The 12,834-nt window shown below is 56.0% G+C and overlaps 1 protein-coding gene across 3 annotated transcripts in view; it reads right to left on the reverse strand.

Annotated features, from left to right (window-relative positions):
• Drak (Death-associated protein kinase related) overlaps positions 1 to 12,834 on the reverse strand; it is a 227,218-nt gene that overhangs the window by 178,480 nt on the left and 35,904 nt on the right. Inside the window, exons 1-2 of one of the 3 annotated variants that reach the window (XM_089544429.1) lie at positions 4,793 to 5,087; positions 3,907 to 4,032 (exon numbers count right to left, since the gene is read on the reverse strand). In XM_089544429.1, coding sequence (XP_089400555.1) covers positions 3,907 to 4,032; positions 4,793 to 4,797 — 131 coding nt within the window. In that variant the 5' untranslated portion in view covers positions 4,798 to 5,087. Of the gene's footprint in view, positions 1 to 3,906; positions 4,033 to 4,788; positions 5,088 to 12,834 lie in introns of those variants that run through there. The other 2 variants (XM_089544430.1, XM_089544431.1) reach the window with 2 other exon arrangements.

Below are 12,834 nucleotides of genomic sequence, written 5' to 3' on the forward strand. Positions count from 1 at the left end.
CAGGCACTGCACGGCCCCAGGCCTGCCGGAAGTATACGCCTGCTGCCGTGCTTGCTTAGGGGTGGGAGAGGGGAGGAACATCCTCGGCTGCGGGGCAAGAAAGAGGAAGAGAGAGGTCGTTTTGTTTCTGCGAGCGGCGGGCGCCTTTGTTCGCCGACGAGGAGCTCAGCTGCCGCGAGGACATTCGACGGAGGGAACAAAGAACGGCGCTTGTCCGAAGCCTCCGCCAATCATCACGCGCTCGCGCGTCGCCCCCTAAAACTCTCGCCGGCGGCAGGAGCAAAGTGTCCCGCAAAGCAAACTGCGCGTAACAATCCGACAGCGCAAACAGAACGCAGGTCGGCGGCGCGCGAGAATTAAATAAGCGCCGCCATCAGCACTGCTGCGCTGCGGCGTTCGCACGTTCACAACACAGCGCCTCCCAGTGTGTGCGAGAAAATTGGGCTTAATGCCAGCCAGCCGGCAGCACTCGAGAAAAACACACGCAGGCACACACACACACACAAACACATGCACGGATGAGCACACGCTCGAAGGATGGCGGAGCAGGAGGCGAATTCGTTCGCCCCGCGACAGGAGATTAAATTGGACGAGTCTTATAAGTCTCTCTCTCTCTCTCACTCCCACACACATCAACACCTTCGCGGCGACTAGACGAGAGGGCATAAACGCTGCTCGCCTCGAAGACAGGCGAGTAAGGTTCAACGTTGATGGCCGTTTTAATGTAAAAGCGGCGCGCGAGAGGGAGGCCTTTGTCTCGGGGTTTCTCGCGCGCTCGGCGGGACGGCTCTTTTGTAGACGCCGCCACTCTAGAACAACAAAAAAAAAAAAGACGAAGAACAGAGGTGGCAGGCTTGTTTCGAAATGTGCTGGACAAAGCTGCTAACGTGGCGTTAGCCACAATACCGACATAGATATTGGCGGAGCCAACTAGAATACACTAGAGCGAGTCGCGTACGGGTGCAGCTTGAAGATTATTGTATGACTTAGAACATTTCACGCAGGGAGCGCAAGGTTACTGAACTTGGAGCGAAACTTCATCGTCTCGGTTAAGTGACTGTGTACTCGACAACGAACCGGAGGGAACAGCTGTATCCTCTCAATACAGCACACCATGTATGCTTGAGATTGCTAATGCGCTTCATTGGAGCGAGCGTAACCTCTGCTTGCAGACTTCTGACGCACGAACTGCTTGCAACACGTCACGCAAACGCCCAGAGTGCACTTACGCGAATGGATAAGTCCGCTGTAACGAGATTGCGGGTACAGGGAGCGCCACGGTATAGCACTCGCGCCCACAGGCTTTTCCGCCGGTTCTGGGCAAACACGCGGCTCTGGGCCGGTCGTCAAGGGACGTATACGCGCGCCCATGTGCCATCGGGTCTGTCATAAAAGGAGCCACTCGAGGCTAGCATGTCCCCGTTGCCGCCGTCGCTCGCATCGCGCCCTAGATGCGGCTTTCCTGCCACCTCCCCCCAAGCTCCGCAGATAAGAGCGCAGATATGCGGCCCTAGCGACGACGAACGACGGCGTACAGGTAAGGTCGAGGACGGAGCGCGTCGACGGAGATTCCGTTTTTATTGTGCCGGCGAATAAGGAGGCGACGACAGAATGGCAGGAAACGGCCTCGCAGCAGTGGCGCGGCACTGACGTGGCGCTCCTGGGAGCGTGTTGACTCACAAGTGCCCCGGCACCCAGATATGCGAGTCTCTCAAAACGCGGTAAAGTACATCGCTATTAGTAGATTGCATCCGCACCGAGAGCAAGTCCATACTAGGTCGGCCGACGAGCACAATCTTCCTAGGAAGGAGAGTGAGCTGTCACAATAGGAAGAGCCAATCCACGACAGATTACGGGGTTCCGCCAACGTATCGCGGCGCAAGTTTACGACAGGGATCTACTACATAAGGTTGAAACGCAGCTGAGATTGCAAAGAACGATCTGTAAATATCGACTCGAAACGAAACACGGGATTACTCGCACATCGCGACTCGTAATTTGCACAAAGGGTCTATATGAGCGTCATATAATGCTGGTGTCGTACGCTACGTCAGGGTTCCTTTCTCGGCACGCATCAAGTGCGGAGCAAGATGAAACGAGAGAAAGTGCGCCGAATTAAAAAAAAAGAAAAGAAAGCGTCGGTTCAACGCCCGCCTGGCAACGGACCTGCCAACCAATACTCGCAGTTAATAGAAACGGGCTGTCGAACTCCTTTTCGCCGCTCTAGCCCATTTGGTCCACTTCCGGTCACCTCTCCTCAGCCTTTTCTTCTCCCCAAAGCTGGTTCCAAGCATCACAGCAATGGCGCGGCGCTTACACGCTACACACATCGCGTGACCGCCGCGCAAACCGATGGGGGATTAAAGTTTATTTGTTCGCAACCGCGCGCGCGAGTCCAGGAAGAGAGGGGGGGGGGGGGGGGGGGGGGGGGGGGGGGGGTGATAGAGCGCGCCCCGGGTGCCCAGCGAAGCGAACAGTGCGCGCATTCCGCGGGCAACGACAAACAGGCGCAAATGTGCCACGTGCCACTCCGTCTCTTTCTCTGCGCCAACAGGACGTGGAAACAGTGCGCGCGAGGAAGTGCGCACAGCTGGATCTAACGGGGTCGTACGTGACAGCTTCGACTATAACAGACACAGCTGCTGTAGCTGCTGTTTAGCCCCACGCTGAGATCGCGCGCGCTGCAGGCAGTGAGAGAGAGGATGAGAGACTGCGTGGCGAGGTCTGGTTTGGCTAGTTTAGCGCACTCATCCGTGCAAGCCGACATCGCTCGCGTTATCCCCTGATGAAAGCGTGACGCTCGGCAGATTCGCCCATCTCACCCGCAAACGAAGGCGCGCGCACGCAGTACACATGCGTAGGCAGTGCACACACACACAACAGTGTACAGCGCACACACTAAGGCGCGCGCGGCGGATGTGAGAGCGAGACAGCGCTGCGCACTGCTGAACTGTCTGACGCCACATATCGGCGGATTCGAACGGAGGCGCCGGAAAAAGAGAGAGAGGGGGGGGGGGCTTAAGCAACCAGACGCAGCGTAACGGGGTTACGCACTTGACGCGAGAAAGGAGAGGGCACGCGGCGTGATGCGTGCACTCTCAGAGGCTCGCGGGCCGTCGAAGCGTCTGCCGAATAAACGGTGAATAACAAAGCGAAGCCAGCTGGCGGGAGGATTGCCGATTGTCAATCGCGCTGATGAATTACCCATGCGTAGCGCGGATGATGCCTCGAGGCTTGGGATCAAGCCGTGCGGAAAGAAATAAAGGGGGGGGGGGGGGGGGGGGTCATTGACAGGAGACAGAGCGCCAGTACTCGCCGTATTGGGCATGGACGATGGGATCAGGTTTAACGAAGGCTCAACACTTGCCACCAACGGCAAACTACTGCGCGGGGAAAAGGCAGTCCCTGGATCGGCGGAGACGCAATGTGGAAGCCCAGCGACGAACGAACGGGTGCGCCAGGGAAACGAGCATAACAGATTTGGGCTCCGCGATCGGAACCTCTGCTCTATTCGAAATTGAGAAAATGAGTGCTCATTAACGTACGCACAACCGCGTATAAAGTGTCACCGCAGCGTCACTCTTTTCACTCAAAGGAACGCCTATATGGAGCCGCGGAAACGCGATAATGCTAGCATACTGTTCCCATCATCTAAACTTATAGTCACTACAAACTTGAAAGCTTTGAAGGTTTAATTATGATTACTAGCTGGGCTTCAGGATTGTCACCGTCAAGGGATTGCCTTTCCACCTGCAGCAGTTTAAGTGCGGTCAAAAATGACGCATGTGGCGACGCCTATATACGCGTACGTTTATTTTTTATCTCTCTTCTGGTAGTAAAGCATGCGAGGCTATAGACGAGCATCATGATGGCACAGGGGAGTCAGAACGTGGGGCGTGTACACACCTTGCGAAGGGCCGAGGCTCGACGTTGTAGTGGTCAGCGACGGAGTCGGTCCTCACCGTCACTTTGACCGGAGCCGTGGCCTCGCTGAGGAAGCCCTGGGGGACGGCGGCGCTCTTCTCCATCTCTCTGCGCAAAGGGAGGAACCACTCGTTAATTACGGCACGGGCACGTAGGCAAAGCAATCAGATGATGACAATACGATCGATGGTGATCAATGGGCGCATTAGCATCTAAGGCAAAATACCGCAAGAAACTAACACGGAATGAACCCATTATTATGTAGACAGTGATGATTAGTAATGGGGATTGCATTATCATGAACGCGATTAATAATCAACATCACCAGAGGCCGCGCAATACGTGCAGATGTCCTATTCCGCAATCAAGGCGCATGGAGTTTGAACTCCTTAATGAAAGATGAAAGCGAAAAGCAGGCAGTTTATAATTACCGCTACCAAGCCATGTGTATAATCGTATGGTGGAGCACCGCGGCAGTGTATACGAATATCAGTGAGAAATTAGTATCGCACTATAGACACTACACCTAACTCCCGACTCTGTCTGCGGGCGAAAAAAAAAATCCGCACACACCAACAAGCCACGCTTCATCAAACACTGCGTTCAAAAACTGGAATATAATAGTTTTTCTTCGCGTGTTTTCTGCGGGACACCGCAGTGCGTAGTTCGAGAACACTGCCGAAGGCGGCGTCAGAGATTCCACGTACACACATAAGCGTAAAGACGCCGTACAGCGACGTATCCACAAAACGAAAAATAAAAGCAGTGCGTAACGAGGAAAAGCGACAAAAACATCGCGACAGCTCACGCGCGCGGGACCGCCACAGCAGGTCTCGAGTTCGAGAGCCGTGCGGCGGACAACACCTGCCTCATCGGACACCGCTGGCGGAAGGTTTCGGAAACACGAGGAAGAAAGCCAAGAAGCAGCACACGAAGGTGACGACGAGGCGGCGCTAAGCAGAGCGGGTGGCGATGACGAAGGGACGAGGTGCGGAGGAAGAGAAACAAGCTCCTCGGACGGGACGAATACGACGCTGCTTCCTATGCACGGAGTCTATGCGGGGTCTACACACGCGCACACACACGGGACGCCCCACGCGAGGCCGGCCGAACAAGCTGCTCTTGCTGCCTCGAGCTCTCCCCAGAAAAAGACCTGGGCCCCGACTCGGGCGAGAACTCTAGGCGCTAGGCAAAAACAAACTAAACAAAACGGCTCCCCTTCCTTTCCCCCTTGTCTCCCGCACGCTCTTGAAAAACCAGGGCTGCGGAGAGAGAGAGAGAGAGAGAGAGAGAGAGAGAGAGAGAGAGAGAGAGAGAGCACTTGGACGCCAGCAGCGCCCCCGCTCGGCAGGCGCTATAGACCACGGGCGAGGACCGCTTGAGGGCAGCCATAATCTCCTCCCCAACGAAGCGACAGTCAAAGCAGCGAGAAGCGGCGAACGGATTCGGGAACGCGAAGAGAATGCGGTCTATTGCAAGGACACTAGAGCTGCCGCGACACTGAAGTGTTGTAAAAACAATGATGCACTAAGGTGTTTCGTATAGGTTCGGAGAGCGCTGGCTCGCGCCCATCGGAGCGGAAAATGGCGAGGCCGTCCGTGACCGCCATTTATCTCTGGACTAAACGAGCTGCTTTCAGCCGCTCCTGCGAGACAATACTTTTCCTGACAACACATACGTAAATGGCGCAACTCGCACGACGACAAGGTGGGACACAGAACGGGCTCGCATGCTGGAAACTAATTTTCACTACTTGAAACGGAACCGCAGGCTTTTGAACAACTAGCACAGGGCGAGAATCCACGGCGCATACTCCTCCCCCCAACCCCCTTTCCCCCAAACACACACCCACCCCCGCCTCTTTCACCACCCGGAACGGAAGAAATGAAATTCTTCTCCAAGAAACGATGGGGACTCGCTAAGGAGTCCATTCAAGTTTGTCACGGTCATGTGAAAGCTGAATCAGACAAATCACAACTAATCTAATGTATTTATAGAGCCTGCCGCTTCTCATCACCGCACCGCAGTTGCCAGTCGCCTCCATGCACGGCACCGCAATACAGTCGCGAAAGCGAAAGCTATAGACTACCAAAATTTATTTCCCCCTTTCTCATGTGATGCAGCAGAAGACGACTCGCGATTCGTACAATTTCTCGAGTGTAACTTAGACATTATACAACAGCGGCGAGCAGCAAGATAAGCAAGCGCATGGGCGCCGGTAATGCAATACACCGAGCACGGAGGGGTAGCGGCCGGGAGCTCTATTATGGCACGCAGCGCCCCCTCGGTGCGATAAGTAAGCTGGCGATGCCGGCAGCGCCTGCAGCCGAACGGAAGAGCAGCAGCGACGGCAAAGGGCTGCGGGGAAAAACAAGCCTCGAGCCGCGGCTCTCTTCCGCCCAGAATAGCGCCCGCTGTCCGGGAGGCGAAAACAGAGAGCCTTCGAGAGAGAGCGTCACCTCTCAGGCGCCGCGGATCCCGCTGCCCGGCTTTCTGGGCGGCGTGTGTCGAATGCAGTCAGCGGCCGTGACACCGACTCACCCGCGGTGGTAAACTCGGGTATAGCTGCGATAGTTGCGAACATACTGACTGCAAGATTCGAGTGACTGTGCGAGTCACTCAATGACTGTGTGCCCCATATTTCGCCAATGCTCAGCTCAAAAGAGCAGGCAATCTGAATTCTCGACCCACGCGAATCGATTCAACTGACCCAACGCCCGAAGGCTTGCACTTAGATGGTTTGGTTTATGGGGTTTAACGTCCCAAAGCGACTAAGGCTATGAGAGACGCTGTAGTGGAGGGCTCCGGAAATTTCGTCCACCTGGGGTTCTTTAACGTGCACTGACATCGCACAATACACGGTGTAATGATCGGAGGCCCAGCCAGCGGAGAACGGCGAGCCAGCCAGGCGCCGTCAGGTATGCGGCCAAAAGCGCGGCTGTTTCTCGGCGTTGGCGTGGACAAAAGCTCTAATCCCCTTCGCCGGCGATGCTGAATGCGGCTCTGGTGCCGAACTGCGCTCCTGGGGACTGGCAGCGGAAACAGGCGAGCCAGACCGGCGTCATCAGGCTACTGCGACGGAAAGCGCTGCTGTCCGGGGGAGACAAAAGAGACACTGCGTGGGGCAGCTACTGGCGGCGGCGTCGGCGTACACAAAGACGTCTAATCCCTTCGCCGGGAAGGCTGAGCGCGGTGCTTCTCCCGGACTGCCCGTGGACTGACCGACGAGACCCAGTGGCGACGACGGCGGGCGGCGGCGCCGCTAACTCATTACCCGCGTGCGCCCTGGGCAGCAGACAAAGCCGAGGGGCGACACGGCTGATTTGTCCCTTCCACCGAACTGAAGAGGTCACCGGTGTGAGCGGTCAGCGCTCGCGTCCCCATCGATCAGGATCGTCACTCAGCAGCAAACGACCTTTGGGCCTGGGAAAACAGTTCGCGACTCAGAGACGCCAAGTTCCTCCTTGCCCGTGTATGTGTGTGTCTGTGCGGTGTGCGCCGTCACGTGGGGAGGGCGGAGCCAAAGAAGACGCTAGCAGCCCATTGGACGCTCAACCCGAGATCAGAATCCCTACCTGGGTACCTGGGGAATCTGAACTGCATTTAAGCAGCAATCTGTGGGGTGCCAGATCCTCCCTAATTTTCTGACTTTGGTCCACTTGCTACTGTACAAAATGTAAAATAAACGCTCCAGCTTGCTATTCCTCCCGAAGGCTTCCCTCCGTTGTCTGGCTGCTTCGTCCTAATGCGGTGAAGACCCTGGTCCCGATCCCCGAACACATCAACGGGCCTCTAGAATTTCTCCTCCAAAGAAATTCCAGCCGCCGCGGCCGGGATCGAACCCGCGTCTTTCGGGTCAGCAGCCGAGCACCATAACCGCTGAGCCACCGCTGCGGCTACTTGCACTTAGAGAACACAACGCTGTTCAGCGAACGAGGGACAAATAAGGGAGCCAGAGAAATCTAGGAGCATCGCTCCAGGCTCAGCTCGTCTGACGTTGCTGCTTCCACAGAGCACAGAAAGTTTAGTAAACAACTCTCGAACCGAACACCCCTTCTCGAGTTCAGCTCTGACCTCTCGTACTGACACCAACGATACGGAGAACTAACTATACGCCAGAAAGCTAAGACAAATATTGAGGTACACACGTAGGGAAGTGGTGAACGTCAGTTTTGACATCTTGTTCTGTGAAACAGCTTTTCGTACGGAACACAGCATGGCGAACCGTCCTGAACAATAACCCTCCTCCGATACTTCATCCACTCTCATCAATACTCAGGGTACGTGACAAGCAACCCAAACAGTTGCTCTCTCGTTTTGTGCAAAACAACCCGCTCCGGACAAACAAATTTATTGGACCGTTTCCCGCTAGCATGCGCCCAGTAATCACCGAAAGGATCATTCATCGCGTTGCAGCTGTTCATGTTGCAAGACTTGCAACCAGTCCCTTCGCTTGGCACGTACCATGCAATACAAACGAAACTATTTATCACGCATATCATGTACATACCCTAAGGTAGCGTAATCGGCCCCTCGCTATAGGAGTTCAAAGGCGGCGCACAAGCTGCTTTCAAGACGCCGCTGTTTGGCGAACGTCGGCACTTATCTCAAAATCCATGGCCGCGAAAGAGCGACACATCACTTGGGACAAGCACCGATAACGACAAGGAACCATCCGAACCCTGACAAGCCTCTCCGAGACAAGACTTACACAATGGGTGTTCTTTCGACACGTGAGAATCCGAGTGCAACTCCAGGGGCTCGAGATAGGCTCGCGTGCATTCTGGGTCGCCCACGGTAGACGTAAGAGCTGGAAAAGATCCAGGACCGAATGGTCACCGCGCCCGAGGGGAGACGACGATCACGACCAGAGTCGTGACAATGCTCGCCCTGCCCTCCCTCCCACCAACCTCCACCACACCCTTCACTTATACACCAGCGGAAGGAGCCGTCGCCACAGGGGGCACGCCTTGTGGCAGCAGCAGGGCGCGGCCCCGGGGCGCGGGCCCGAGCTGGTTCGGCGACCCGCAAGTGATCGATTGCCCGGAAGAAGAAGCAGCCGGGGCCACGCCGCTGACACCAGCGGCGGTGGCTCTTCGGGCCCGCGGGCGAGACAGACAGGTGCACGCCGACACACAGGCGTACAGATGACGGGCTGTGCGCTGTATTTCGGTTCTTTGCGTATTCTTCTAGCAGGCCCAGCAAGCCGAGACTGATGCCGGAGGACTTCACGGTGACAGGGTACGGTCTAAACTATACGGGTAGAAGCAAGAAGCGACGCCGGTTAGGAGCTGTCTCTCGGTTAGTTCGCCCTCTGCGAGATGTGACAAGTGCACACAATGACAACGTTTAGGTCTGCAGGGCCCTAACACGCAGCAAATTTACGGCTTCAGCGCAATGCAATGCAGAAAAAAAAAAAAAAGCCAGCTCAACGAATTAAAAGTTTTCCGCATTCCAAGAGATGCTAGCGATTGTGGGTCCGCGAAAATAGAAAAGGACAACTAGAACCATGCTAGCCTTTTCTTCGTGTGTAATGGAACTCGGTTTACAGATAACTCAAAAATGTGTGACACATATACAGCGATTCACCTGCGCGCTCGAAACAACAGCCCCGACTGGCATTGCGCAGAACGAGACCATGATCAGGACTCACCACTGTCTACTCCGCCGAAAGACGAACGAAAGAAGAACAACCTACCGATAAAACTGCGCCATATCAGAAGTCGCTCCCTCCAGAAGTGTCGAGAAATTAATACGTCATGAGCAATGACATAAGAACACCGACCGACGGACACGCACTTCGCGGGCGCAGAATATAGTATCGGTGGCGCTTGCTCGATGGGCTATTCTGCAGCAGCTGAAGCAGTGTACAGGACTGCAATTACGCAGAAAACCGCGCCTATTTCGACCCCCTAGCGACGACACAGGAAAAGAAGGTGTGAGAGGGAAGAGAGAAGACACGGGCGACGAAGTGTCAGGCGCGCCTGCTCGCTTTCGTTCGTGGAATTCGCCCCGCCGGCGTCGTGCACAGCAAGGACACACTTTGGCATCCTCTGCAGCGCACGACAGCCACTACTGTCACGTCCAGCACGAAAAGGACAAAGGCACGAAGCGAACATGCGAGGAAGTACCTAAAAAAGGGGGGGGGGGGGGGGGGGGGGGGGTATGCAAGTCACAGAGAGTAGAGCGCGGGGAAACTTTTTCAGCTGGTTTGCCACGAGTTCGGTTAGCCGAATGAACCAACGAGGCAAATGAGCGCTGGAGATCGAGAAACTGATGGGCCAACGGGACGTTCTTCTTGTCAACGTTTTCTGAGATAAGCGGGCCCAGTTAACGATGACGGTTTTCTGGAATGAGGCATCAAATTAACAATATGATGGTGCGATGACGATGATGTTTTCGTTTCAATTGTGCAAAGACAGCTTGACAAAAGAGCGGCATGACTAAACGATATGCAAGGGACGAAATGACACTAACATCCTCCTTGATTTGCACACAGCGCTACTTGGCAGGTCTTCCAAACATCGCGAAACGCGGAGCGCACAGCCGCCCGCTCGACACTTTCCTCTTACATTACGGGGCCTTGAACCCGACAGTTTTCACTTTCACTCGGCAGCGTGCGCCCATCGCATATCAAGTAGAACGACATACCTCGCGCAAATTTTCAGGCGAAGGAAAAAGAGAATTAAAGGTCGCGCAGCAAGCGACGGGCAGCTTCGTGATGGAAGCCCACACCTCAGCGTGCGGCCCGCGCGCAACCTCCGACCCCGATCCCCGGAGAGGCGGGCCTCGAGACGGAGGCACTCCTAGGCCGCGCGCATATTTTCGCCCCTTGCACGTCTTCCCAAGACGAGCCAAGACAGCAGCGGCAGCGCCGACGACGACGCAGAGACGACCAGAAAAGAACCACATGCGCGGAGCGTGCGACGAATGCAATTTCTCTGGAGCTAGGCGACGCCGGAGAGCGCGCAGGTCGACGAGGCAGTCAAATAAAATCACGCCGCAACCAACAAAGCCTCAGCAGCGCACCCGCTTCAAATGCCGAAAGCAGGTAAGACAGACGCGCATAGACAACAGGCGCGCGTGCGCACACATGCAGGGGGTCAACGCACAGGGTCAACTCAGGCCGACGCGGGAGGAGTTCCGCCATCACACGGATCACGCACGGGGCGCCCTCTTCGCGGACGCAGCAAGCAAACACAGCTGCGGCGAAGCGCCCAGCGTGCGGCTGATAGAAACAGCCTTCACGCCTGTCCACCCGATTCCCGCAAGGGGAGCAAAAATATCACGCCTGCCGCGCGCCCGGCTGCCAGCCGCGTCGCTCGCGCGTTTCGCCCGGAAAACGTCGTTTTCAGTGATGTACAGTCCATGCCCCCCCCGCTTTTCCCCTTTTGTGAATGGGGGGGGGGGGGGGGGGGGGGGGGGGGGCAAGGCAACGTTCCTAGGGAGGACGGCGCCGCGTCCATCCTCGCGGCCATTCTTCGTCATTCGCGAGGCTTGTATGTGTGTGCAGTACGCACACGGCCGGGACAGGCAGCTGCTTGCGTACACAGCAAGCACGAAGAAAAGGCACGCGCAGCGAGCGCTAATAATACGGGGTGAAGGAGACGGGCCCCGCGAAAGCCACGAGACAGGGGCGGAGAAGCTTTAATGAGAGGAAGGGGCTGGGAGGTCAGCGTGAAGGGCTGCACGCAGCCGCCGCTGCTCGAAGTGGAAGGAAGCGGAAGGAACGACGAGGATGATTTCGCCATACGGGAAGGGTCGTCCAATGTGTGCACGCGAGATAGCGAACAGGACAGCATCTCTCTAACAAGCGTACACTATTACCCTGCTTTTTTTTTCTCTCTCTCTGTGTAACACTTTGTTCTACCCTCGATCCTTTCAGAAGCTCGCGATCGATCCCCAATCCTTATAAATGAAGGACTGAAATGACGCCGCGTCATAGTCTGCACCAGCGTCCAACGCGTCACCTGGTGCGCCCCGCGAGTTCGACAACGGTCTAACAAGTTTCATTCTAACGCGTTCCATTCCAGGAGAGACTTGGGAAAACTTCCGCCGCGGCAATTTCAACGAGCATGCGATTCGCGCCGTCATTCGGCCTTTTCAGAAAGCAACTCGAATGCGCTTAGAATGACAGCCACCTAGCTACACCGCCGGAGCCGTCCTATGCACCGCCATTCACGTGCTCGCTCTCGCTCGTCCGCCACGCAGCGTCAATTACGGTCGTCGCAGCTGGCGAGCGCAATTCAATTCAACCATGCATGCTGACTGTGGTGGCGAATGGGCGGCCAATGACCGCCGAGAGATAAATAACCTCCCGCCACCTGCACCACAATCCAATCGTCAGCAAAAACGTACCTGCATGCGGCAGTAATGGCACCACGTGGAATCGACAGGCATTATCTATATATACCCAACAGACTCGAGAGAGATCGTCGCCAGCGACATTACAGGGCGATCAGATGCCGCCCGTTCCTCGGCCACGCGGTAACAGGTTTGTCTCCGACGACTTCCGGCGGACCAGCGATGAGGCGCTTCAAAAGGGAAAATACAAAGCAAAACCCTTCAGCGCGCGCTGTCCAGCGCGATCGGCCGACTCTCCCGAAAGCACGGCGTCACTCAACGGCGGCCCTTATGGCCTCGCGATAGACGTGCACCGAGACATTAACGCACAGGGCGAGTGTTACGCGCGCAGGGAAAACCAGCGAGAGAGAGAGAGAGATAAAAGAATGAAAGCTAGCTCGGTGGATGCGAGACGTGAACACTGCCGCCGTCGCTGCCGTCAATCAAGGTTTTCCCTCCCTCCTCAATCAGCGCTCTCGCCTTCTCTTCAATTTCGTGCACGATGCAAGAGATCACTCTAGCGCGATGCCACAAAATAAAAAGAAAAGGTTGCAGTTCTTTCCCTGC

Source organism: Amblyomma mixtum, chromosome 5 (assembly GCF_055824585.1).
Source record: "Amblyomma mixtum isolate Tamu chromosome 5, ASM5582458v1, whole genome shotgun sequence".
Classification (NCBI taxonomy): domain Eukaryota; kingdom Metazoa; phylum Arthropoda; class Arachnida; order Ixodida; family Ixodidae; genus Amblyomma; species Amblyomma mixtum.